General features: G+C 44.4%; 1 protein-coding gene across 6 annotated transcripts in view; it reads left to right on the top strand.

Moving 5' to 3' along the window:
* The window catches only part of VAV2 (vav guanine nucleotide exchange factor 2), a 316,349-nt gene that overhangs the window by 263,998 nt on the left and 24,720 nt on the right, over positions 1-27,631 (top strand). For all 6 annotated transcript variants that reach the window (XM_043499066.1, XM_043499068.1, XM_043499067.1 and 3 more), the window contains 6 exons: positions 11,684-11,783; positions 14,371-14,466; positions 14,894-14,962; positions 20,704-20,790; positions 22,626-22,711; positions 25,227-25,359. In XM_043499066.1, the coding sequence (XP_043355001.1) occupies positions 11,684-11,783; positions 14,371-14,466; positions 14,894-14,962; positions 20,704-20,790; positions 22,626-22,711; positions 25,227-25,359 (571 nt within the window). The remainder of the gene's footprint in view (positions 1-11,683; positions 11,784-14,370; positions 14,467-14,893; positions 14,963-20,703; positions 20,791-22,625; positions 22,712-25,226; positions 25,360-27,631) is intronic.

The following is a 27,631-nucleotide window of genomic DNA, read 5'->3' as shown; positions in this document are numbered from 1 at the left end:
TCCACATAAGCGAGGTGCAACATTACGAGCTAAGTTACAGCTCATGGGGATGAGAGTCACATGCACAACAATCGTATTCTGAAGGCACAAAGGGCACAGAAATCTGTGTAACAAATCTCGTTCCCCATGCATGAGCAAGCGTAATTATAGATCTGTAATATCAGACAATTTGAGAGAGACCGACACAGGTTGGTGATGCCTGACTGCCGGTGTGGATGTTTACTGCTAAGAATTGCTAATTGCATGATTTTGTCAAACTTCTGTGCCATAAATAGCAACCTATTTTTAACCGCTCAGGAATCATTTTATAAATCCTACAGCATGTATAGCCTTCCACACGGACAACATCCCAGCGTTTCCATAAGCAGCTATCATGGCTAGCAGGACCAGTAAAGCAGCTGGGAAACTGGCAGGCTGGCACAGTGATAGAATTTTTTTCAGGCCCGTTCTAGAGCGAGGATAATGCCCCAAAGCTCCGAACACATCCCTTCTCCCACGTCTGAGATGTGCTTGGAGTTCCTGGTATCTCAAGTGAGATTAGCATTTGGAAGTTTCTTTCAGCAGGGATTTTTCCACTCTCAAAGCTTTTTGATGTCCACTTCAAAAGCAAAGATGCCTCAAGGCATGCTTCCCCTGTTTGTCCCGTTGTCAGGCAGGGACATCCTAGATTTCAGTGATGATCGAGTGTGACCCATTCATGAATGTGTGCTCCAGGCCGCCCTCCATGCCTGATCCACAGAGGAGATAACTCTGTTACAGCTCCACCTGGAGAGTGTTGGCTCATTAGCTCAAGCTGTAACAGTTCATGCTTTTAGCTCTGGAGTTCCCCGGTTCAGTCCTTAGTATGGCGTCCATCACAAACCAGAGGAAGCTGGAGCAGCACGTGTGAACAAAGTCACTAATGCAATCCCACTGCACATGACACCAGGGCTCCAGTGTCTGCCACAGCTGAGATACGGGGGCAGGTACTTTAATTGCATGCATCCCACCCTCCCCCATGGTATAAAAGAAAGGGGCCACCAGCCAAGTGATCTCCATGAGTTCCCCTTTCCTTTGGAATGTTCTCCTTCTCCCACCTCCTGGTACGAAATGGCCTGAACCTGTTGCACTTCTAGGCATGCTAGAAGCCTGTCTTTTAAAGTGTGCATTGAAGGAGTTTGGAGTGAGAATTCTAATCCATATTGGGTCCACTGCCTGCTGATTCGCAGGAGATGTGGTTGGGGGTGAGGAGGGAGAAGGGTGGTTGCTGTTTTGATGAGTTGTGTTACTCTTCTTTATTATGTTTTGGTTTTTTTAATGTATGTGAAGGGCTCTCAGATGTCTATAGAGAGGTTCTTAGCGGTGGAGTTTTCTCAATAGGGTGCTGGATTAGAGGAGGTTTAGAGGAACAAATTGATAAATTAAACAGTGATAAGTCACCAGGGCCAGATGATATTCACACAAGTGTTCTGAAGGAACGCATGAAATTGCAGAACCACTAACTGTGGTATATAACCTATGGCTTAAATGAGCCTCTGGACCAGATGACTAGAGGATAGCTAATGTAACAAAAAAGGCTCCAGGGGCGATCCTGGCAGTTACAGGCCAGTGAGCCTAACTTCAGTACCAGGCAAATTGGTTGAAACTATAGTGAAGAACAGAATTAGCAGACACATAGACAAGTACATTATGTTAGGGATGCTTCAACATGGTGTTTGTAAATGGCAAGACATGATTTCCCATCTATTAGAATTCTTTGAAGGGGATCAACAGATGTGTGGACAAGGGTGATCCAATGGATACAGTGTACTTGAACTTTTAGAAAGCCTTTGACAAGGTCCACACCAAAGGCTCTTAAGCAAAGTAAGCAGTCGTGAGACAAGAGGGAAGATCCTCTCACGGCTCAGAAACTAGTTAAAAGACAGGAAACAGAGTAGGAATAAATGGTCAGTTTTCACAGCTGAGAAGTAAATAGGGGGATCCCCCTAGGATCGATACTGGGACCAGTGCTGTTCAACATATTCATAAATGATCTGGAAAAAGGGGTAAACAGAGAAGTGGCAAAGTTTTTTCAGACAATCCAAAATTACTCAAGATGGTTAAGTCCAAACCAGACTGTGAAGAGTCCTGAAAAGGAATGACTGGGCAAGAAAATGGCAGATGAAATTTTATGTTGATAAATGCAAAGTAACGCACATTGGAAAACGTAATCCAAAGTATAGCTAGCTAATTTATACTCCATCATTTTGTGTTCCCAAGATAGCGCTCTCAGAGTCATTGTGGATAGTTCTCTGAAAGCATCTGCTCAATGTGCAGCAGCATCAAAAAAAACGAACAGAATTTCAGGAACCATTAGGAAAGGGCTAGCTAATAAGACAAAGTATCATAATGCTATTATATAAATCCGTGGTACACCCACACTTTGCATACTGCATGCAGTTCTAGTCACCCCATCTCAGAACAGATATTCTAGAACTGGGACAAAAGTACAGAGAAGGGCAACAAAGATACGGTGGGCATGGAACAGCGTCCATGTGAGGAGAGAGTAAAAGGTCAGAGCCTGGCAATGTTAGAAGAGAGATGACTGAGAGGGAATATGGCAGAGGTATATAAAATCATGAATGTTGTGGAGAAATTGAATAGCTGAGTGTTATTTACCCCTTCACATAACACAAGAACTCGGGGCCACCCAATGAAATTAACAGGCAGCAGGTTTAAAACATTAAGGAAGTCGTCTTTGCCCAACGCACAGTCAACCTGTGGAACTCGTTGCCAGGGGATGTTGTGAGGGCCAGAAGTATAACTGGGCTCAAAAAAGAATGAGGGAAGTTCATAGAGGATAGGTCCATCAGTGGCTATTGACCAAGATGGTCAGGGAGGCATCCCCATGCTCTGGGTGTCCCTAAACCTCTGACTGCCAGAAGCTGGTACTGGACGACAGGCGATGGATCACTCAATAAATTGCCCTATTCAGTTCATTCCTTCTGAAGCATCTGGCACTGGTCACTGTTTGAAGACAGGATACTGGGCTAGATGGGTCATTGGTCTATCCCAGTGTGGCCAGTCTTATGATTCGGGCACTCAGGAGACCTGGGTTCTATACCCAGTTCTGCCTGTGACCCTGGCTAGTCACTGTCCCTCTCTGATTCCCTCCCCTTAGGACTGCATTGTGCTTGCCAGTGGCTCAATCCATGAAATTAACTTGCTTAGCTCCTCTGCTAAGGCGATCAAAGTCAATAAGTTAAAGACAGGAGGCTATTTCTTTCTAGCATCAATATGATACAGAAGCTGGAAATAAAATGCTTGTATTTAATCCTCTCTCCCCCCAAAAGGCCATGCTAGCTAACTCTCGAAATTACTCTTCATGCCGGGTTATTCCAACAAACAAGTCAACCAACTGGCTTCAAAAGGGTAATTAAACTGTGAGAAGCTCCTTTTCTGGCGTATGCCATGGGAAGCTCAAAGCAGCGAAATGCCAATTGCTGGCACTTTTTTTGTTTTTATTTGTCACAAGCCTTGATAGAGAATAAAAACGGTCAAGCGCAGTGCTTCTTAACTATGCCTGAAAGCTGCAGGGGAGGAGGGTTTCCTTTGGAAGAGAACAGATTTTGTTGCAGAAAGTCAAGAAGTGTTTTACAGTTTTAGGTGATTGCTCTTTTGCAACTTTTGGAGATTTAACTCTTCCTGACCGCACCAGAGGGCAGTGCAATGGGCTCAGATTTGCAGTGTGCCTGGGGCATTTGGCAGTGAGGGAGGAGAGAAACCACAAGCGGTAGAGTGAAACTTCGATACTACACTTGTCTACCGAAGATGAACAGTCCCTCGGCACCTTGCCACGTGAAAAATTGGAAGTGCAAACAAGGCCCAAAGCAAACTGTCAGTTTCTGATATGGGGCTAAGAAAAGAGTTCCTCTCCCTTTTGCCTGTTAACTATTTCCTTTATCAAAGGAGTCCACGTCTCCCTGTTTCAGCTCGCTGCTATGAGGAAGGTCTGTCATCAACATCCCTTTCTAACGGAACACCTTCACAGTAAAACAAATTCACGCTGATTACCAAAGACAGCTGTTTCCACATGGTGAACTGACTGTGTGCTAGGGAGCATGCTCTGGAATATGAACGTTGAGCGTAGACTTGTTCATGAGGGCAATCCTGGCTGGAGGTGCCAGTGAGAGAACAGAGACAGACAAGGTGAAGTCCCCCCCCCCCACCCCCCTCTGAGGTTGTTAGATCAATCATTGAAATATGTCAGCCAACATATTTTTCCCCCCCTAGCCTTTCTGAACACCCCAAACCCTAAAGCCCCTGTGTCATAGAATCATAGAATATCAGGGTTGGATGGGACCTCAGGTGGTCATCTAGTCCAACCCCCTGCTCAAAGCAGGACCAATCCCCAACTAAATCATCCCAGCCAAGGCTTTGTCAAGCCTGACCTTAAAAACCTCAAAGGAAGGAGATTCCCACACCTCCATAGGTAGCCCATTCCAGTGCTTCACCACCCTCCTAGTGAAAAAGTTTTTCCTAATATCCAACCTAGACCTCCCCCACTGCAATTTGAGACCATTACTCCTCGTTCTGTCATCCGCTACCACTGAGAACAGCCAAGCTCCATCCTCTTTGAAACCCCCTATCAGGTAGTTGAAAGCAGTTATCAAATCGCCCCTCATTCTTCTCTTCTGCAGACTAAATAAGCCCAGTTCCCTCAGCCTCTCCTCATAAGTCATGTGCTCCATCCCCCTAATCATTTTCGTTGCCCTCCGCTGGATTCTTTCCAATTTTTCTACATCCTTCTTGTAATGTGGGGCCCAAAACTGGACACCAGTACTCCAGATGAGGCCTCACCAGCGTTGAATAGAGGGGAACGATCATGTCCCTCTATCTGCTGGCAATGCTCCGACATATACAGTCCAAAATGCCGTTAGCCTTCTTGGCAACAAGGGCACACTGTTGACTCATATCCAGCTTCTCATCCCCTGTAATCAGGTCCTTTTCTGCAGAACTGCTGCCTACCCATTCAGTCCCTAGTCTGTAGCGGCGCATGGGATTCTTCCGTCCTAAGTGCAGGACTTGGCACTTGTCCTTGTTGAACCTCATCAGATTTCTTTTGGCCCAATTCTCTAATTTGTCTAGGTCCCTCTGTATCCTATCCCTATCCTCCAGCATATCTACTTCTGCCCCCAGTTTAGTGTCATCTGAAAACTTGCTGAGGGTGCAGTCCACGCCATCCTCCAGATCATTAATAAAGATATTGAACAAAACTAGGCCCAGGACTGACCCTTAGGGCACTCTGCTTGATACCACCTGCCATCTAGACATGGAGCCATTGATCACTACCCGTTGAGCCCGACGATCTAGCCAGCTTTCTATCCACCTTATAGTCCATTTATCCAGCCCATACTTTTTTAACTTGCTGGCAAAATACTGTGGGAGACTGTGTCAAAAGCTTTGCTAAAGTCAAGAAACAACACGTCCACTGCTTTCCCCTCATCCACAGAGCCAGTTATCTCGTCATAGAAGGCAATTAGATTAGTCAGGCATGACTTGCCTTTGGTGAATCCATGCTGACTGTTCGTGATCACTTTCCTCTCCACTAAGTGCTTCAGAATTGATTCCTTGAGGACCTGCTCCATGGTTTTTCCAGGGACTGCGGTGTGGATGACTGGTCTGTAGTTCCCCGGATCCTCCTCCTTCCCTTTTTTAAAAATGGGCACTACATTAGCCTTTTGCCAGTCTTTCGGGATCTCCCCCGATCGCCATGAGTTTTCAAAGATAATGGCCAGTGGCTCTGCAATCACATCCGCCAACTCCTTTAGCACCCATGGATGCAGTACATCCAGTCCCATGGACTTGTGCTCATCCAACTTTGCTAAATAGTTCTGAACCACTTCTTTCTCCACAGAGGGCTGGTCACCTCCTCCCCATGCTGTGCTGCCCAGTGCAGCAGTCTGGGAGCTGACCTTGTTCGTGAAGACAGAGGCAAAAAAAGCATTGAGTACATTAGCTTTTTCCACGTCCTCTGTCACTAGGTTGCCTCCCTCATTCAGTAAGGGGACCACACGTTTCTTGTGTCATTCTGGTTGCCCTTTGCTCTTGATCGGCTATCAGTTCCTTTCAATACAGTGACTAGCACTGCATAGAATATTCAGAATCTGGCCTTGCCTTGTACCTTATTAAAGGCTACAGTTAACAATGTTCAAAGCAGAACAGCTGTGTGTGGTTTGGGGTTTGAGTTCTTCACTCTGCCAAAGGTCTCAGATATGTTTTTTCCCTCCAGTATAATCTTAAAATCCTTCTCCTTTTGAGGGTCTCTAGCGGATGACATCTGAAGGCGTATTCCCTTCCTTTGCTTTTATCCTAAGCCTCATAAGATTTATGTACATTGAATTGTATAAGCTACTTTCTGCCTTGGCTCTTATTCTGTGTGGGTCCATTTTCCATTGTAGTCTCCCCACCTTCATTCACAGGAGATGCCAGCACTGTATTTTTTAGTGTATGTTCCCTCTTCCAAGCCATATTGATCTATGGTAGTGTGGCATTCTTCATGTCATTTCTCACTAGTGCTGGGGCTTTGATTTCCATGCAGAGGCATTGTCCACTTCACTAATTCATCTCCTGTTTCATGCTTATGGCTTTAGTATATACCATTGTTGTGAATTTGTTGCCAGGCATTCATGCTTAATACATTATTTTATTATTTGTATTAGAGTAGAACTTAAAAGGCCCCATTGTGCCAGATGCCATACATACATATAGTAAGAGAGAATACTAAGAGCTTACATCCTAAATAGATAGAGGATGGGAGAAAGGAAGTATTGCCTTCATTTCACAGATATGGGGGAAACTGAGGCACAGAGAGATTAAGTGACTTGCCCAGGGTCACACGGGGAATCTGTGGCAGACAAGGGAATTGAACCCTACGCTTGAGGCCCACTCTAATAACTTCGCCACTGCACTATCCTACCTCTCTAAATCTGTGAGAATTACATTTCCCAGAATGGCCTATGGGAACCCCTCCGCTAGGGCAAGTTCTGCTGAGACAAGGAGAAGGGTGCACTCGAGAACATTCGCTGTGGGCTCGCTCTGTTATCGATGTATTAAAGCTACTTGTACGGGCTACTGAAACGTGCTTTTAAATAGAGTGAGCAGGAGAGGCCAAAAGCGTCTCCTCTAATTGCGTGCTTGTTCATGTGTCTAACTGCAGCTCAGTGTGCCAAGTAGATGAGGGAAAACCCCCACAGGGCTGCTTGTCGTTCAGCTTTGCCTCTGCCCTCCCCACTTGGAACGCCAGCACCGCCTGCAGCAGCTGAGTGGGTAAATGTAACATTTTGATGCAGCTGGTCCCAGAAAGAGCTTATTGTGCGCATCACCAAAAATTAGAGAAGCATTTTAAGGTGCTGCATTATGTATGAACTGAGCTGTGTTGCTGATTTAATGGCCAGTAGGGCTGCCGTGGTGGGTGGAGTCTACTGTGAAGAACAATTGCAGCTGCTCTTTTGTGAGAGCCGAGAGGGTCTCCAAATGGACTAGCGACAGAATAGAATTGGTCTGGTCTCGTTGGTTTAGTGCTTCCAGAGTTACGTTTGCATACGGCAGTTTCACAGGAGACGAGGAGAGACTGGACTTTCTCTTTGGTCTTGGTGTCTTACCAACTATTATAATGTACTTTTGTTATTTGTATCACGCGATCACCTAGAGATCAGGGCCCCGTTGTGCTGGGCACAGTGCAAACACAGAGTGCGAGACAGTCTCTGCTGCGAAGAACTTCTAGTCCAGGAAGTGTTTTCCCCATTGAATAGCTGAGGAATGGACGTCAAGAGAGCTAAAGTGACTAGTCCAGTGTCACAGAGGGACTCTGTAGCTGTGTCTACACTGAAAAGAAAAGTGTAGCAGCACCGAGTCTCGGAACTTGGGTCAATTGACTCTGGCTCGCAGGGCTAGAAATAGCAGTGCTGACGTTCCTGCTCAGGCAGAAACCCGGGGCTCTGAGACCATCCCCACTCACCGGGTCTCAGAGCCCGGGTTCTGTCCTGAGCGGGAGTGTCTATGCTGCTATTTTTAGCCCTGCAAGCCGGAGCCAATTGACACTTGACTCTGAGGCTTTGCCTTTGCAGAGACGTACCCACGGGTGGAGCCAGGAAATTAACCTAGCTGTTTGGAATCCTAGCCCAATGCCTTACCCATGAGACCATCCTCTCTGTCTAAGGTGTCAGTGCTGTTCCACTCCTGCTTTTCTACTCCCCTCCAAGGGTCCCACAGCAGAGTGATGCATCGCATTGTGGATTTTTTAGAAATGAAACACTTTGTAAATCTCATATGTCAGAGGGAGATTTAAATTTATGTTCTTGGAGCCCCCTTTAAACCAGCTGCATATTACTGCACGTGTTAAGAAGTTGTTAAGGGAAAAAGCCAGAGGAATAATCTGTATTGACTGCAGCTTCATCAGGTATTGAGCATTCCATAAATCTCTCCATTCAATTATTCGGCTGCGTTTGAGAATCACAGATTTACACCATGAGACTAGGTCAGGGATACCGGGATCCTCCCTAGCATGTGACTGGTCTCTGAAATAATGGATGAGTTATGGTATGTGGTTGAATCTGTGTCCTGTCTTACCAGGTGCAATACACTTAATGGCTAGAAAGTATGTGTGGGAGAGGAGGATGGGGGACATGCAGGATTAATGGGATTTAGGGCTTGAAAAAAAAAACATAATCCACAGCAAGACCTGACTCTTTGCATCTGACCCTGGCTGTGTTCCACTGCATCAGTGTCCAGCCCTATAGTACTGGTGTGGAGCTGAAGGATGCAAATGTCCCAACTCTATTCTCGACCCCACCTGTCCAGAAAAGTACACGAGCCATTGATGTAAAACAACCTGACCTTGGCAAGTCTCTTAGGCCCTGCACCTGCAAAGAGCTCTTTGATGAGGCTATTCACGTACCGCAGATCTGACATGTGTATGGGTCTTTGCGGGATCAGGGCCTTATTTCTCGATTCCTCAGCTCCTCCTTTGTAAAATGATGTTAATACTCAGTTTTGTCACTTTTTGTCTGTCTTGTCTGTTTAGACAGTAAGTTCTTCATGTCAGGGACTGTCTCTTACTTGGTGTCTGTACAGCACCTAGTACAATGTGGCCCTGATCTCAGTTGAGGCCTCTAGCTTTCTACGGTAATGCAAATAATAATAATTGCTGAGTCCTTTCTGAGCATTTTTCTAGAAAAGAAGAAACATCACATAGTCTGGACTGAAATTTAGGAGCCCTAGCTTCTGTTATCTGGTCCTGTAACTGACTTATTCTGTGAACTTGGGCAAGTCACATTGCTTTTGTTTATAAAACATGGATCATATTTGCCTACTTCACAAGAGTGCTGGGAGACTTAAGTAATAATGGTAAATGCCTGGGGGTCCTTAAGTGAAAGAGATGCATGATTATGGTGTTGATTGTTTCATCAAACGGGAACACTTGTGGTTCGGAAAATGTTATAGTTTCGTTGTATTACTGTACCAGCTAAGAGCCCTAGTCACGGACAACAACCCCACCACAGTAGGTACTGTACAACACAGAACAAAAGATGTCCCTGCCCCAAAGAGCTTGCATTCCAAGTATAAAACGAGACAGCAGACAGACAGGGAAGTAGAAGGAAACAGAGCCAGTTTGATAGGCAGGGATATTAGCACATCAGCAGCCTGGCCATTGTCACAGTGTGGCTGGAAGCCAGTTATGTAGTTTTATGGCATTGGCAGGATGTTCTGTGAGCCACGTCAGAGAAATTAAATAAATCTCTCAAGTGAAAGGTTTTTATTTACCTTTAAATCTCCTGAGATCTAGCTTGTTCTGTTGCTTTAATGCAGCGGATGATCTGCTTTTGTAAATTGCAGCGCTAACACGGTGTAAACTGAGCAGAAGTGATTAGGGAGGGAAAAAGCCGATTAAGACATTTGGGCGGCTGGGGTGGGGGGATTATTGCCTATGTTGTAATCTCAAGGAAACATGTCACTGCAGTAGGGCTCACTGTTTAGCAGCTCCTGCATTCAGTGGCGTGCGTGCAGGATTTGTGGTGTGCATGCACCATTTACCTTTGTGTTTACTGAGCCTCCAGGGCCTCAATTTGATCCAGAGTTCAATGCACTAACCTCCTCTAACAATGTCCAGTTTGAATAAACTGCATGTAGCATAGAGCGAGGAGAAAGGCACGATAATGACCAGTGAATCTCCAGTACCTTTCCCAATAGGCTTTTTAAGTATTATTGCTTAAACCTCAAGCTACCTAGGATCAAATGGGGAAAGTGAGTTAATGGAAATGAATCAGAGGGGAAGTATCGTTTGGGGGAGAGAGGAGCTGTAGGAACCTGGGTGAACTTTAAATAGAGGTCGCCCATCATTCATTCCTATGCCTTGGGTAGCGTCCACGGCTTTTTGACTCCTGGGATGCCCAGCTCAACAGGTTTGTTGATCTCTAGATGTATGGTTTGGGGGGGACAACTAAATACAAAGTGTAACTGATGCACCTGGACCACTGGAGTCAAGGTGCATTAACTACATAATTGCTAATGCACCCCTCGCAGCTCCATTTAGTATGGGAACAGTGCGGTTTGTATTGCAGTCGCTGGGTACAAGATACAGTGCATAGCATGGTGTATTTGCTTACCATCAATGGAGCCATTTCATAACATGCTCTGAAGAAGGTTCTTCCTGGAGGCAGTTTTTTTTTTAAATGTTCCTTCCTGAAACGAATTCTTTTTTAATATATCTGATCTGCAGATAGCCTTGAGCCACAAGATTGTGGTATTGTATCCAGATTGCAAGTTCTTGGAACCAGGGTCTAACTTTTTGTTCTGTTTTTGTATAGCTCCTAGCACAGTGGGGTCCTGGACCATGACAAGGGCTCCTAACTGCTGCTGCAATACAAATAATAATTTAACAACAATAACAAGGGCGTTGAGCTCTAGGATTTCAGTACAGCTCCCTATAGAGATAAGAACTCGGTAGGATGTTGGGATCTGGATTCAGATTCAGACTTTTTCAAAGTCATGATGTGTTTCGATCCAGAGTTTTGAGCCAGATCCATCTCTGTTCAGAAAGTTACTAAAAAAGAAACTGGCGTCTGAAAAGAGAAAGAAGGTGCGGATCTCTGAATACGCTATTTGAGAAGTAGCAGCAGAGCGGATAGGCAGACTCCCTCTGCTGGACTTTTTTGGAGCTTCTCAGCCAGTGGAAAGAGGAAAAAGGAAAGGGTCATTTCCCCCGGCATGAACAGGAACTTCATAGCAATCCAGAGCAGAGGGGTATTAGTGCATATCATTGAGATGACAACCATATCATTATAGTTTAACATCTGGTCTCACCCAAGCAAACTTGGATTTAGGGATTTTACAGGCCAGTGTTGGAATTATGCCAGGGCTCTGGGACCTGGCAGTTGAGGGATGAGCCACGGTACTTTGCGTAATGGGAGGGCGGATTAATTGAAAAGTCCCTTCCACTCCCCCACCAGCCTAATTTTGGCTGCCGAATTTCCCATACAGGCTCGAACATGCTTCTCTGAAAACCTCAAAGTGTTGCGATGTTAAAAAAGCGGTGCAGTAAAAAAGTGTTAATACTTCGTTGAGCAGTTATATGGGGGGACTAGCTGTTTGCTTTGTACTTTCCCATATTTTTTTATAATGAGAAATAACTACCGGCAAATGTTTCTGATTAAATCCTCTCCAGGCTATTGATTTATGGCGAGTACTGCAGCCATATGGAATGCGCCCAAAATACGCTGAATGGTCTCATTGGGAGCAAAGAGGACGTTAGGCAAAAAGTTGAGGTAAGTGGCTGTGGGGGAGACCGGGATGATGCATGGGGCATTCAGTCCAATAGCTCTTTTGTGTTCTGCTTCCCTTCCTGGATTTACTTCGTTGTTAGGTTTAGAAACTGCTTCTGGGATTGAATGGTTAAGGAGAATTTCCCAAGAGCGTCAATGAAAGAGGGAAGGGAAGAATTGGGGGGCTGATTCTGGGGCAGCACAAGGGGATTGGCAAGCAAAGATAGCTTCACTTCAGCTTTCAGCCACCCGTCTGCCCGTGTGCTGCCAGGCATAAATTAGAGTAGTCCAGGCTTTCTTTACTTGGGCTAATGAGCAGCCCAGAATCTCCATAGTACCTTGTACTATTGCTCCCACCCTCCATATGCCTCCCACACCCACCCCATGCTGGGCCAGTGCTAGAGAAGGTCCCACTAGCCCCTTGTAGTTCTTTAATAGCCACTGTACGGAGCAGGGGGCAGAATCGTCCTCTTACACCTACATAGCCTCCATAGTGCAAGGCTTAAAGCCGCCATGTTTAGGCTGTTCCGTGAATGTGTTTCATTTTTTCCCCTTTTTAAATACTCTGGCTTTGTAGCAGGAAGGCCCCCAAAGCCTCCCCCATCCAGCCAGTTGTGTCACAATAAATGACAGCCATGGATGATGGAAAAGACCCGATTCATCGTCCCTCTGCAAGGTGCTGAGCACCCTCAATGCCCATTTAGAGATTCATGGATTTTCAGGCCAGAAGGATCATCCTCTCTGACTTCCTACCTCACATAAGCCAGAGGATTTCACCCACTTGTTCCTGAGCCCCGCGGAAGACCACTGTTTGTCACTGGGAAATCAGCACCTTATAGGATTGGCCCCTAGATCACTCAGCCCACCTCCCTGGTAAAAAAGTCTTTACCAGTGGATCAGACGAGCTCAGCACAGCCGGTTTCCCACATAGCCTGTCATTCCCACCCACCATTTTCCCCTCTGTAAAGCCCATCCACAACCTTCTCACATTTCATTGCTCAAAAGTGTCATAGGGCTGCATGTGTGAGTAACCCTCAGCCCTGCTCCCGCCCCCCGAGTCTGAGAAGGTCACCTCCATGAAGATGAAATCACTTCCATCCCACGAAGATGAAATCGCTCCCTGCCTCCATCCGTCATTGGGGCGTTCTGGGACCGATCCAAAGCCGGGGGGGGAGGGAAGGGAGGAGGAGTCTTTCCATTGACTCCAGTGGGCTTTGGATCAGGCGCCTATGTCGTTGGTGCTGAATTTCTGGCAGATGTGTTTGTGCTGCTGGAGCCAGGTACATTGCAGGCAGTTTCCCCACACAGCTCTGGCAGCTCCTGCTCTGGGTCAGCCGGGCCCTTCCTCCCGCCGATGCTTCAGTTTTGTGCCTCCCTTGAGCAGAGATTTTGGACCACATTCAGTTCTGGCACCAGCTGTTACAACCTTCTGAAGTCAATGGGGACATGGGACAACTTGTACTGATTTGGCATTGGGGACTGAAGTGTTCTATCTCCTGTGTTGTGTGCCCAAATAGCTCCTTGGGGCTAGGGCAGCGAGACCACCCAACCCATCTTCTCCTTGCATCAATAGGGATCTGTATCGCATGGGCTACCAGACTAGGGATGATCTCTCTATCTAGTGTAGACACTTCTCCTGCCCCCGCTATGGTCGTAGCTGAGCTCCTCACAATCTTTAGTGTATTAGTCCTCACAGCACCCCTGTGAAGTAGAGGAGCCAGAGCTACTTGAGCGGCTAGTTGTTTCCAGCCGTAATTCCTGCTTCATTTGTGATGTTAATCTCAAATCGCCGGGCTGCCTCTGCATGTTACTTTATCGTCCACCAATGGCCTGTGATTCACCGTGCAAATGCAGCAAAGTGGTTACGAACTGAATCCCTTTTTATAACCCCCACCTGCCTCCCGGCTCTCGCATCAAAATATTACGATGCAAATTATGCCCAGTATCCAAGGCGCTGCTGCTGTGACCTCTAGCTGTTCACGCATTTCTCCTTATTTAATTACATTTCCGCTTGTTAGCAGAGCCTATCTCTCTGCGTAGCCTAATACATGTTGTATCAGGCCCATCGCAATGCACGAGTCTTATAGTTTAATGTGGTCTGGGATAAGGGAGACTCTCTCTCTCCTTCTAGGTGGTCCCCCCTCTAGTGGATTTGGGGCAGTCGCTCACTATGTCTCAGTCACGGTTTCCCCAAAAGCGGACTAGATAGGATTCCTATCAGAACCGGCCAATACTGTCCCTGAATCAGCGGGAGTGGTCACTACTAGAGCGTTCTGAAACATGGTGCCACTCCCCTACTCCCCAGGAGGCTGGGTATTCTGCTCCTAGCACTTCTGTCCCCTGCCTGGCGAGAGGAAGCAAGGGACTCAAACCTAGGTCTCCCACATGCAAAGGAGCACAACTAGTGGAAGTGATAGGCGGTACTGTGTATATGATGGAACTGGGACATTCGCCCCAACCCCAGTGCTCCTACTGGAAAAATTAGGAGCTAATGATGCATTGTGCTTTGAGAGTTTACAGAAGCAAAACAAAGCAGCTTGAGAATTTTTTTTCCCATCTCTTCATTTATTTTATTTCATTTCATTGTTAGGAATGCACATTAAAGGTTCAGGATGGGAAGTTTAAATTGCAAGATCTGTTGGTGGTACCAATGCAAAGGGTCTTGAAGTATCATCTCCTATTAAAAGTAAGTGTTTCAGAATCAAAATTTTCCTTGCGGTGGCCACTCTTGCCATAGCATCTCTGGGCTTTTCCCGTAGCAAATGGAATCAGCAGAGTGTGGGATTTTTTTTTCTTTAAATGAAATAATTACTACAGCTGCTTAAACACAACATAATATTTGTGCCATCTTTTAAAGTACAATGACCAAGGGTAATTCCGACTAGTTAGCCATGAGAGGCAGTTAATAAATATAAAATAAGCTTTCATATCATCTGATTATGTGTGAAATTCCTCCCATCAGCTCTGTGTAACAGATCCACCAAGCACCAAGAGCTTTGCTGGTTCGTCTCCTTATGGCTATAATTGATTTATGGCCTGTATTGTATGCTGTTACATGAGGTGGGCAGTAGTGTGTGAAACTTTCCTAACGCACTCAGAATAATTTTTTGCAGGAGCTTCTCAGCCATTCGTCTGATCGGCCAGAAAAGCAACAACTCAAGGAAGCTTTGGAAGCCATGCAGGTAGGAGATGAGTGACGCAGTCTACCTGCAGGGAACTGGTAGAAGCAGCATGCCCTTGAATGTTAGGCTGCAAGGGTGGAGATGAATCCGGGTCTAGGCTATTATCATTTATGTGTGTTACAGTAGCACCAAGAGGTCAGTGCCCCAGTGTATTAGGCATGGTACAAACACATAACAGAAACCATTCCTGCCCCAAAGACCTTAAAATCTAAAGACTTATTTCTTCAAAGATAGTGATGCTTGCAAAGAGTTCAGACATTGCCATTTCAGATAGCTCAGATTAAGGGTGTTAAGATTCCATAAACACGCTTCTTATTTTCTTTGCAAAAGCTGCAGGTGAGAGGTGTGTGTCACTACTCAGATGTAATACTTCTACCTGGGGTGGCAGGAAGGTCAATTATGTGTAGGAAACACTTCAGAGGGAAAAGTGTAACACATCCGGGCAGAGGAAAGAGATGCCTTTTCCTTTAGAATATGCATATGCACTCTAGTTGCTATTAGAAGTCATTTCACAACAAATGCATAGTTGGCACCATTATCTTCTCTCCAAAGCACAGTGGGAGGCTAGTATTGGCTGACAATTTTGCACTGATAACCATTGTACATAGATGTACTGTGACAAATTCGACTCTCACTTTCACCAGTGTAAATCTGGACTGACTCCACTGATGTGTGGAGTTGCTTCGAATCTACACCAGTGTTGTAGAAATTTGTCCCTCTTAGTGTGTTTGTGTACTGTGTCTGCATGGAGCATAGATGGGGATGCACCATCATCCAGATCCAAATACCACTGAATGGAGTGAGTTGGGAATTTTCCATCTAAATTTGGGTCTTTTTGATGGAAAATGGCTTGTTCACAAAATGGAAATTTCGGTGTGTTTGAAAGTTTTGGCAAAAAGAAAAGGAGTACTTGTGGCACCTTGGAGACTAACAAATTTATTTGAGCATAAGTTTTCGTGAGCTACAGCTCACTTCATCGGATGCTGTAGCTCACTAAAGCTTATGTTCAAATAAATTTGTTAGTCTCTAAGGTGCCACAAGTACTCCTTTTCTTTTTGCAGATACAGACTAACACAGCAGCTACTCTGAAAGTTTTGGGGGTTTCAATGGAAACCTTGAAACCCCCAAATTTGAGAAAAATTACAACAAAAACAAATTCATTTTTGTCACAGCTTTCTGCAGGTTTTTCTGGTTTTACAGTCACGTAATTCAGAGCAGAATCAGCCTGCAGGACCAGTCATTAAACCCAGATTGTCTCCATGACTACGTAGAGTATTTACCACTGAGCTGTCCTCTATGTTCTGAGATCACGTTGTTTGTTTTCTGCCTCTGAGGATCAGCTTTTTTTCTAATGACACTGCGTTTCCTAGGACTTACATAAGTTGAGTGACCTTTTTAGTCATTATCCCCGCTAGCCAGTGCATCCAGAGCTGGTATGTAGGTCATAGGAACATGAAGGTTGTTTGAAGGACATTGCAGTCTAATCCACTGCTGCTAACAGGCACTGACCTACCTTGATTCTCTTACATCACAAAGCTAAACTTGTGGGTTCAACCAGAGTAGTTTTCTAAAGCCCTTCTTTCTGCAACACGAATGAGCTAAGTGTTGCCTATGATTCCCTAAATGCTGTGTGTGGCTCTCACCTTCCTGACCAAGTGTGAATTGAAAGTTTGTTTGTTTTCCTGTTGCAAGGATCAAGAATTACATCAGTCGTGCCCAAGGCTGTTGCATGCTATGTGCCTTCGGCTCCTGCCACAGTCAGTGGGAATTAAGGATGCCCAGCACCTTCCAGAATAAGGCCAGGAGGGGGGAGAAGCGGGAGGGCTGATTCGGTGAGGAACTTAGAGGAGCCCAGCTCCGCATTGATAGGGCTGCTCCTGTGCTTTAAGTTAGCCACGTGTTTAAGTGCCTTGTTGAGTTGAGGTTGTAGTGCCTGAAATCCACGTTTCACACACACATGCATAAAGGGGGGACAGTCCCTATTATGATATAGGGCCCGATCTGAAGTCAATGGGTGTCTGTCTATTGATTTCATAGATATTAAGGTCACAAGGGACCCTTCTGATCGTCTAATCCGACCTCCTGCACAACGCAGGCCACGGAATCTCACCCACCCACTCCTGCGGAAAACCTCTCACCTATGTCCGAGCTATTGAAGTCCTCAAATCGTGGTTTAAAGACTTCAAGGAGCAGAGAATCCTCCAGCAAGTGACCCTTGCCCCATGCTACAGAGGAAGGTGAAAAAACCTCCAGGGCCTCTTCCAATCTGCCCTGGAGGAAAATTCCTTCCCGACCCCAAATATGGTGATCAGCTAAACCCTGAGCATATGGGCAAGATTCACCAGCCAGATACCCAGAAAAGAATTTTCTGTAGTAACTGAGATCCCATCACATCTAACATCCCATCACAGGCCATTGGCCCTGAGTCAGACCCATAGAGCCTGACCCGTTTTGACTATTTCCCCTGAGATTTCTCCCACTGTGTTGGAAACTTCAACCAATGTATGGGTGGGAATGGGGGGAACTACTGAGGTCCATGGATAGACAGAGATTCATAATATAAACCTGGCTGGTGAGCAAGGATTTAAATGGTGGGGGAGGAATTGGGAAGGAGACTCTTTGAAAATAAATCAATGTCTTTAATATATGGAGAGAAAGAGCCGCGACGTGCCTTCCCTCCCCCCACTTTTCAGTGTCTGAGAGTATGTCTACACTGCAGAAACAAAAGACCCATTACAGCAAGTCTCTGAGCCTGGGTCAGCTGACTTGGGCTCACGCAATGGGGCTTACAGCAATGTAGACATTATGACTTAGGCTGGAGTCCAGGCTCTGAGAACATTCCCCTCGCTGGGTTTCAGAGTCCAGGTTCTAGCCTGAGCCTGAATGTCTACACAGCTATTTTTATCCCCATAGCATGAGCCCAAATCATTTGACCTTGGTTCTGAGACTTGCTACAGTGGGTCATTTTTTTTGCAGTGTAAACATACTGTGAGTGCTGGTGTGAGCTATTCAGTCTGATATCCAGAACTCCCCGCTTGAAAAATTCACTGTTCACTGCATGATTAGTGAAATGTGGTGATAGTTTAAAAAAGGGAGAGAGTCACAAAGACATTTTCATGCATTGCAGGATTCTGTCTTTCCACTGTTTGACTCCTCTGGTGGCTGTGTGTTTTTGAAGAGATCAGGCTTTGTTGAATAAGATGCCCTGCAATGCTGCTAATAATAAAAAATCCTGGCTGTGCTAAAGGTTCAGTGTTTTCTTTATAGAGCTGCTAGTCGCCATCAGACAGGATCGTTTGCTTCCGTTTTCACACCGTCACGAGGGTATAGTTTTGACTCAGTGTCGGACTTGCCATGGTCACAGGAAGCCGCAAAATTTTACTTTAATTGGTATGAAAATCTTGGCTTAGTTTTCAAATGGTTTATTTAATCTAGATTCCAGCCTTGTTCATTAGCTGGCCGATTCTAGCGCTCCTATGCTCCAGTGATGGGAAATCCAGACGTCTAGTTAGCCAAGCCTAGAGCTGAATTGTCCCAGGGACTTCAACCTCACTTCTGATTTTCCATGCACAGTCATTTACAGGAACTAGCAGTAGGATTTGCACAAGACAACAGCATTTGTACAAGATTTTCACATGTAAGTCTTCGGCATATGCAAAATCCCATCACCTGGGTGCATGGTCTTGCACACAAATCACTGTGTACAACGCAAAGGTTGCTTTAACGCTTGTTACATTGTGAAGGGGCCCAGTTTGCACATCTTGTGAAGCTGATGTTTCACTGTAGCTCTCACGGCTGTGCTTCTCCCATGTGTGCAAGATGGCATGCTCCATAGGAGGAAGCAGATGAGAAGGCTTCAGGTGACTTTGACATGCAGGGGAATCTTACTTCACCTGATCACTTTACCTTTCCCCCCCATCCTGTTACCAACACTGACTATTTAAATGGGTATTATAGGATGTTATATAAGTATTGTCACTTAAGATTGTGATTATCATCTCTGATTAATCCTTCTTATGTTGGAAAGCTGTAAAAAGTTTGCACCCAAGGGGATGTCTTGAAAAATTCTGTGCTGTTCAGATTCAATCCAAGCTGACAAGAACTATAGTTGAGGGAAAAGAGACAGAGGCATCTAGATGACAGGCCATAAATATATTAAAAAATACTGTTAAAGATGTAAAGTATCGGGGGTATCCGTGTTAGTCTGTATCCTCAAAAACAACAAGGAGTCCGGTGGCACCTTAAAGACTAACAGATTTATTTGAGCATAAGCTTTCGTGGGTAAAAACTCCACTTCTTCAGATGCATGGAGTGAAAATTACAGATGCAGACATAAATATACTGACAGATTTTCACTCCATGCATCTGAAGAAGTGGGGTTTTTCCCCACGAAAGCTTATACTCAAATAAATCTGTAAGTCTTTAAGGTGCCACCGGACTCCTTTTTGTTAAAGATGTAGTAAGAAATTAGTGTGGTGGAAGGGTTAGAGAAGCCTTTCTCTGCCCTCTGGGTCAGCATTCAGGTAACTGGGGAATTTGGCCGGAGAAGGCAATAACCAGGAGAAATCCGATCTCTGTAATGCAAAGACACACTTGGTTACTGTGACTCTGTTTTCAGCACAGGAATAGTTCCACTAAAGTTTTTCCTTGTATTGGAATAATTCTTTTATAGATGTCTTAACCATTTGCAGTTGGGATGTTAGAGCTTATGTATGTTCAGGGCTCCCGTGGCTATTTTGCAAGATGCTTTACCTTTAAAAGAACTCCAGTGGTGGTGCGGAAATAAACCCTGATCCAGCAAAGCACTTCAGCACATGTTTAAAGTCTCGTTGAAGTACATGGGAGTACAGAAATGTTTTTAGGGGTTTGCTGGATTGGGGCCAAAGTACTAAAAAGTTGTCAAGAGGCTTAGGAGCAAGTACAGACCTAGGCCTTGTCCAGAGTAGCTTACTGTCTGTTTAGTTAATATATAGACAGAGGCTGGTCAGAGATACAGTGATTAAGAATGTCTGGCACATGCCTTTTGCACAAGGATGGTGGTGAATGGAGTGAAGAAGGAGTTGAAAGAAAAGGGAGCATTGAGGTGGAAGTCACTGAGTGAGAATGGAGGATAAAAGAAATAAAGAACTTTCTGGGTCTTCTCAAAGAGTTATGCTGGAAGGAACTGGAACGTCAGGTCAGGCAGAAGCTGAATGGAAAGTCAGGACTGTGCTTTCAAAGACTTTCTAAGTCCGTCATACTTTCTAATGCTAATTGAATGTATTGCCCTCTTCTGTTGATTGGTAGAGGTGCAGAGCCTATCTTATTTAACAAGAAAATCCGACAAGGGCACATGGGAAAGGATGGAGAATGTTTGAGCCAAGATGCTTAAGGAGTCTCAGAAGGGATGAATGATACAGCTGGCAGAGTCCTGAACACTCTTGATGTGTGAACAACGTACTGATGCAGTGATTATAGACAGTGATACCAGACATGCTTGGGTGGCTTGCTTACTTGGTTTTAATTGATGGATTCTTGTTTAAATCCAGCAGAAATATTTTGTGCTAGATCTGAGTTCCCTGATTTGTATTTTCTCGACATAGCCAACATGCTAGATGGTTGTTTTGATTCCCACAGAGCTGCTGATATCTTCACTTTCTGAAGTGACTCCTGAAGTCGAGTGTTTTGGGTTTTTTTTTTTTAAGGATTCTTGATTAGAAGGGAAACAGAAATACTGAATCAACATTTGCTTTTCTTTTCAGGACTTGGCCATGTACATAAATGAAGTCAAGAGAGACAAAGAGACCTTAAAGAAAATACGTGAATTTCAGAAATCTATAGAAAACTTGGTGAGTTTGAGAATCTTCTCTCTTCCCCCACCCCCCAACTTTTTATTTTATCTTTATTAACATACTTGGACTCTCCAGACAAATTTCACTCATCACCTATATTTATCTTTAAAAGACCCATTTGTATTTGATCGACCTCTTATTATCTGTGTATTAATTGTGTTCAAATTCCAAAAAATGGAGTCCATTCGTTATAAAATCTACTTGATCATGATGTGGGGCTGTCATTTTTTTACATTGAAAGGGTTTCCCATACTTTATTTCTGCACGCTGCTAATGTTGGGGAACCATCCTTTTCCAAAAATGAATTCTTGCACAACTGGCTGCTGTTTAAAATGTTTTTATTTTGCTGTTAAGCAGGTAGAAAGAGGAGATGAATAAACATTTTCATGAACAAGAGTATAGCCCTGGTATACAAGGGAAAGAACAGCACAAGTAATATATTCTTAAGCACAGAACTCCAAATATATGGACCAGACATCTATCTTTCAAACCACATGAGGGACTGATCTGCTGAAGTCAATGGGGGCTGAGTACACTCAGCACTGTGCACCTCTCTGTGTTATCCTGAGTCCAAAGGACACTGTGGACTTTAATAAATGATTCTTTAACAAACTTGAGACAGAATCCCTAGTTTGCAAGAGAAACCTAAGAAAACGCTGAAGTGGGATGTAGGCCTTTCCAGCTCATAGGTTTTGGTTGGAACAGTCATGATAAGCCATGATCTGTATGAGAAATGAGATGTGTGGTGCTCTTTAAAAACTGGAATGCGAATGGGTCCTTTAAACATCTGCTTTTCCCTGCTGCAGTCTGAGAGCTGGTGTGACATGCAGAAGATGAAATGTTAGCAAAGCAGTAATTTCTTTCTTCAAATCAATCTCCCACACACTCTGCTCTGTGTTTAATTTCATTTCTCTGTAGCGGTTGTTATGGATTTATTCTCATTATGTATACACAACCCACACAGCACAGCAATGAAATAACCACAGATTATATGCACAGCTGTATAAAATATGTATTTTTCTGATCAATGGTGAAGCTTCAAGATTTATTATTTTTTTAAATAAAAAAAAGAGAACTCTGTAGGTGGAATGTTTTGTATCATTCAATAACAGTGCTGTATTGAGTAGAATTTTCAAGGGCTTAGGGGCTGAGAGAGATCCATGATTCTGGTCTCTGAATCTGCCCCAAATCTGTGGGTTGGTTCCAGATGGGATCCAAAATTAGAAGATCTCGATTTTCTGGTTCCAGTGCAGTTTCAATAAAAAAATCTCCTGAGACTAGCTGATTTCATGAGATTTCTACCACCCAGAGTGGATATCTTGCAAAAATTACTTGACTGCTAAACCTTTGCATCCAGATCCTTGACTTGACTTGTCGTCAAACCCAAACACTAGCCTCAGGATCCTAACGCCACTTCTAGCGTCGTCTTCTATGGTAACTGTCATGTATTGGAATTCCATCTGGCTTTAGGTGATAGTGTTTATATGAATCTCTGCCACTCAAGATAGACCCCATAGTACAGTCTTACACGAGTGCGTCTTCTCTGTTTACTGTGTCTGTGGAATGTTCTCTCTCTGGGTATTCAAGTCCATCACTGCTAACATTACTGGTGAGGTGATTCACTTTTTGGTTATGTGTTTTGGTGAGTGGCGGTTCTCTCCTTTGCTAGGGGCCTATTTTGGAATCTGAGCTGGACTCGGGGGTTGGGGGGGGCTTTATTGCCCTTTGGAAACTGTCTCTTTTGTTTCTTTATGTTTTGTGCCACATTCAGAGACCTTTTGGGTTCAGAAATAAAAACCTCTCATTGCTAACATACACTTTGCTACCTGCAGCAAGGGAAACTGGAAGAATTTGGGAGGCCAAAGATAGACGGTGAACTGAAAGTCCGTTCAATTGTGAACCACACCAAGCAGGACAGGTAAGTGAATGAAGAAACAAAGAAATGGACAGTGGGGGAAAAAAAAGACACCATTCTCCCAGAAAATCAAGTTAAAAGAAACACCATTCAAAATGCTAAGTACAGTACAGGGCCCATTATTGCTATGCACCTGGGGTAGAGTGACCAGATGTCCTGATTTTATAGTGACAATCCCGATATTTGGGGCTTTGTTTTATATAGGCACCTATTACCCTGTCCCAATTTTTCACACTTGCTGGCTGGTCATCTTAGCTGGGGGCTCTAATACAGCTTAACATCTGTCTTGGGATCATAATGGGTTTAGATCCATGGGTCATGGGCTCAGTCCCAGCTCATGCTGGCCCACCCAGGGGCATTGCCTTACACTTGGTGGCCGGTGTAAGAATTTGAGCTGGGCAAGCTTCTGAGGTTCAGAATGAGGTTTCCGGACCAGGGTGTGTATGTAACCTGCAGGTAGATGATGTGACTCTGTGTCCCCCTCTAATGGCTGAAGCTCAGGGGTTCATCAGTCTGCTACAGCCTTTGAGCCAAAGAAGCTTGGAAAGTAGAAGCTCCCGCTTTTAGGTGCAGAGGCTGCAGGTTCAATTCTCATTGCTGACAACCCACCTAGGGGGAGTTGCATTACACAGAGAAGACCGGGTAGATCATCCCATCCATCCTTCTGCCAATGCAGGATTTTTCCTACCTTACATTTTGTAATGCACTGGCCAGTCTAGTTTAAAGAGGCCCAATCTTCTAGAGATCAGAAGTCAGACCGTAGTATGGATTTCAGCTCTCCGCCTCCCAGCAATATAGTGTGTTTGAAACCAGGTGTGGCCCATTATAAGGAGGTGACAGGTAAACTGTGAAATTCATCTCTAGGCCCAGGTTCAGATTCATAGATTCATAGATACTAAGGTCAGAAGGGACCATTCTGATCATCTAGTCCGACCTCCTGCACAGCGCAGGCCACAGAATCTCACCCACCCACTCCTATGAAAAACCTCACCCATGTCTGAGCTATTGAAGTCCTTAAATCATGGTTCAAAGACTTCAAGGAGCAGAGAAGCCTCCCTCAAGTCAACCATGCCCCATGCTACAGAGGAAGGTGAAAAAACTCCAGGGTCTCTCCAATCTGCCCTGGAGGAAAATTCTTTCCCGACCCCAAATATGGCAATCAGCTAAACCCCGAGCATATGGGCAAGATTCACCAGCCAGATACCCAGGAAAGAATTTTCTATAGTAACTCAGATCCCATCCATCTAATATCCCATCTCAGGGGATTTGGCCTATTTACCCTGAATATTTAAAGATCAATTACTTACCAAAATCCCATTATCCCATCATACCATCTCCTCCATAAACTTATCAAGTAGAATCTTAAAACCAGATAGATCTTTTGCCCCCACTGCTTCCCTTGGAAGGTTATTCCAAAACTTCACTCCTCTGATGGTTAAAAACCTTCATCTGATTTCAAGTCTAAACTTCCTGGTGGCCAGTTTATACCCATTTGATGCTGACTAGCACTCTCCCAAAGCCTGGAGGGTGTTCACTTCCAGTGTTACTCCGCAGGCCCCAGTCATATATGCCACAATGCCCAGCGGCAGAAGCTTTCAAGTCTGATGTTAAATCATAAAAAACTGGCAATTCTAGAGTCCACAAGTTTCATCCACAGTGAAATGCTTAGGTGGTTTTTTGTTACGTTAAATCTCATTGTTTGGGGGGCTAAAGCTCTCTTGGGCTTTGCAAGTGCAAACTCTTCTCTGTTCCAGTTTCGATTCACTGCCAACCCGTGAAATTGTAGGACATGTCATTAGCTTAAAGCGACTTACACTGATTTTGAGCCCTACAGAGAGGGCACTCAGAAGAAAGCCCTATCTTCTTATTTTTTCAGCAGAGTCAAATAAAGCTGCATCCTATTGAAGGGATTGCGTGTGCTGGGTGGACCCTTCCAGTGGCTGATTTCAGGGTGTCTCAAACAGAGCTGGGGGGCTTTTTCCTGTATGATTACAGAGTACTGTATGTTTCCTGGAAATTACCTGTAAGTGAAATATACAACTGCTCTTGGGTGCTCTGGATTACATTTAGAAGAGCCTCAGGAAGCTAAACTGACGTGTCTTCTCACTACGTGGCCTGCAGATGAAACACCTTTAAAACCCTCTTTGAGAGCTCAGTCATCACACGAGTCAGAATATTTTCTTATAAAAAGAATGGTTGTTCTGAAGTTTTTCCAAATAAATAAAATTAACCTTCAGGTTGTTTTTCAGCTAGTCCCTCGCCTGGTAAGACGATCCATGGGCCAAATTGTCTCCTTATAGTCAGTTGAGTGACACCAGCAGGACATTTGGTCCTATGTTTGCACACGTTTCATCCTCATTAATTTGGTCATTACTTAGAATTGCATTGATGCCCAGTGCCTTCAACATTAAATCATTATATAGCTAACAATGTTTCACTGTCCTGACCGGGCAATAATCTCTGCTGAGCTTTCTGTGAAAGGTGTATATAATTAGATGTGGGATTTGGTTTCTGGCAGGTATTTATTTTTGTTCGATAAAGTGGTGATCGTCTGTAAAAGGAAAGGATACAATTATGAGTTGAAAGAAATTATCGAGCTGCTTTTCCATAAAATGACTGATGATCCCATGAACAACAAGGACATTAAGAAGGTAGGTGGACAGAGCAAGGAACTGGCTTAGCTCTCTTGGACAGCTTTTCATATCCATGCAGGTCAGTGTCCTAGGGCACCCCTCTCCCATCAGACTTCAAAAACAGAAATAATGCTTGTAAAATCTGGACAATCAACACTTTGATTGCAGGGCAAAGAGCTTAGAAATGAGAGGCTGAGCTGGGTCCCCTGACCTGGGGCCTGCAAAAGAGCCCTCAAGAAGTTAGGATGACTTGACTGGAAGGGAGGAAGCTGCTCTGTTCTTTTACAGAAGCCATTCTCTGAAAGAGTAATTCACAGACAAATTGGAAAGGATAAAAATGACCTAAAAAAAGAATGGAGGATGGGGAAGAATGGGCAGGACATGCACGTACACGCATGCTTATTCCAATTTGCATATCCCGGTGACTGGGCTTTAGTTGTGTGTGTCTCCTCTGGGGCTCCAAGCTCCCCATGCCTCGGTGCATTTAACATAGATTCATAGATTCATAGATACTAAGGTCAGAAGGGACCATTCTGATCATCTAGTCCGACCTCCTGCACAGCGCAGGCCACAGAATCTCACCCACCCACTCCTATGAAAAACCACACCCATGTCTGAGCTATTGAAGTCCTTAAATCATGGTTCAAAACTTCAAGGAGCAGAGAAGCCTCCCTCCAGTCAACCATGCCCCATGCTACAGAGGAAGGCAAAAAAACCTCCAGGGCCTCTCCAATCTGCCCTGGAGGAAAATTCCTTCCTGACCCCAAATATGGCAATCAGCTAAACCCTGAGCACATGGGCAAGATTCACCAGCCAGATACCCAGGAAAGAATTTTCTATAGTAAATCAGATCCCATCCATCTAATATCCCATCTCAGGGGATTTGGCCTATTTACCCTGAATATTAAAAGATCAATTACTTACCAAAATCCCATTATCCCATCATACCATCTCCTCCATAAACTTATCGAGTAGAATCTTAAAACCAGATAGATCTTTTGCCCCCACTGCTTCCCTTGGAAGGTTATTCCAAAACTTCACTCCTCTGATGGTTAAAAACCTTCGTCTGATTTCAAGTCTAAACTTCCTGGTGGCCAGTTTATACCCATTTGTTCTTGTGTCCACATTGGTGCTGAGCTTAAATAATTCCTCTCCCTCTCCTATATTTATCCCTCTGATATATTTATAGAGAGCAATCCTATCTCCCCTCAACCTTCTTTTAGTTAGGCTAAACAAGCCAAGCTCCTTAAGTCTCCTTTCATAAGACAAGTTTTCCATTCCTCGGATCATCCTAGTAGCCCTTCTCTGTACCTGCTCCAGTTTGAATTCATCCTTTTTAAACATGGGAGACCAGAACTGCACACAGTATTCTAGGTGAGGTCTCACCAGTGCCTTGTATAACGGTACTAAAACCTCCTTATCCCTACTGGAAATGCCTCTCCTGATGCATCCCAAAACCGCATTAGCTTTTTTCACAGCCATATCACATTGGCAGCTCATAGTCATCCTATGATCAACCAATACTCCAAGGTCCTTCTCCTCTTCCGTTACTTCTAATTGATGCGTCCCCAACTTATAACTAAAATTCTTGTTATTAATCCCTAAATGCATAACCTTACACTTCTCACTATTAAATTTCATCTTATTACTATTACTCCAGTTTACAAGGTCATCCAGATCCTCCTGTATAATATCCCGATCCTTCTCCAAATTGGCAATACCTCCCAGCTTTGTATCATCTGCAAACTTTATTAGCACACTCCCACTTTTTGTGCCAAGGTCAGTAATAAAAAGATTAAATAAGATTGGTCCCAAAACCGATCCCTGAGGAACTCCACTGGTAACCTCCCTCCAACCTGACAGTTCGCCTTTCAGTAGGACCCGTTGCAGTCTCCCCTTTAACCAATTCCTTATCCACCTTTTGATGTTCATATTGATCCCCATCTTCTCCAATTTAACTAATAATTCCCCGTGTGGCACGGTATCAAATGCCTTACTGAAATCTAGGTAAATTAGATCCACTGCATTTCCTTTATCTAAAAAATCTGTTATTTTTTCAAAAAAGGAGATCAGGTTGGTTTGGCACGATCTACCTTTTGTAAAACCATGTTGTATTTTGTCCCATTTACCATTGACTTCAATGTCCTTAACTAATTTCTCCTTCAAAATTATTTCCAGGACCTTGCATACTACAGATGTCAAACTAACTGGCCTGTAGTTACCCGGATCACTTTTTTTTCCTTTCTTAAAAATAGGAACTATATTAGCAATTCTGCAATCATTCGGTACT

Source organism: Dermochelys coriacea, chromosome 16 (genome assembly GCF_009764565.3).
Source record: "Dermochelys coriacea isolate rDerCor1 chromosome 16, rDerCor1.pri.v4, whole genome shotgun sequence".
Lineage (NCBI taxonomy): Eukaryota > Metazoa > Chordata > Testudines > Dermochelyidae > Dermochelys > Dermochelys coriacea.
This window is presented reverse-complemented; position numbering and strand designations above follow the sequence as displayed.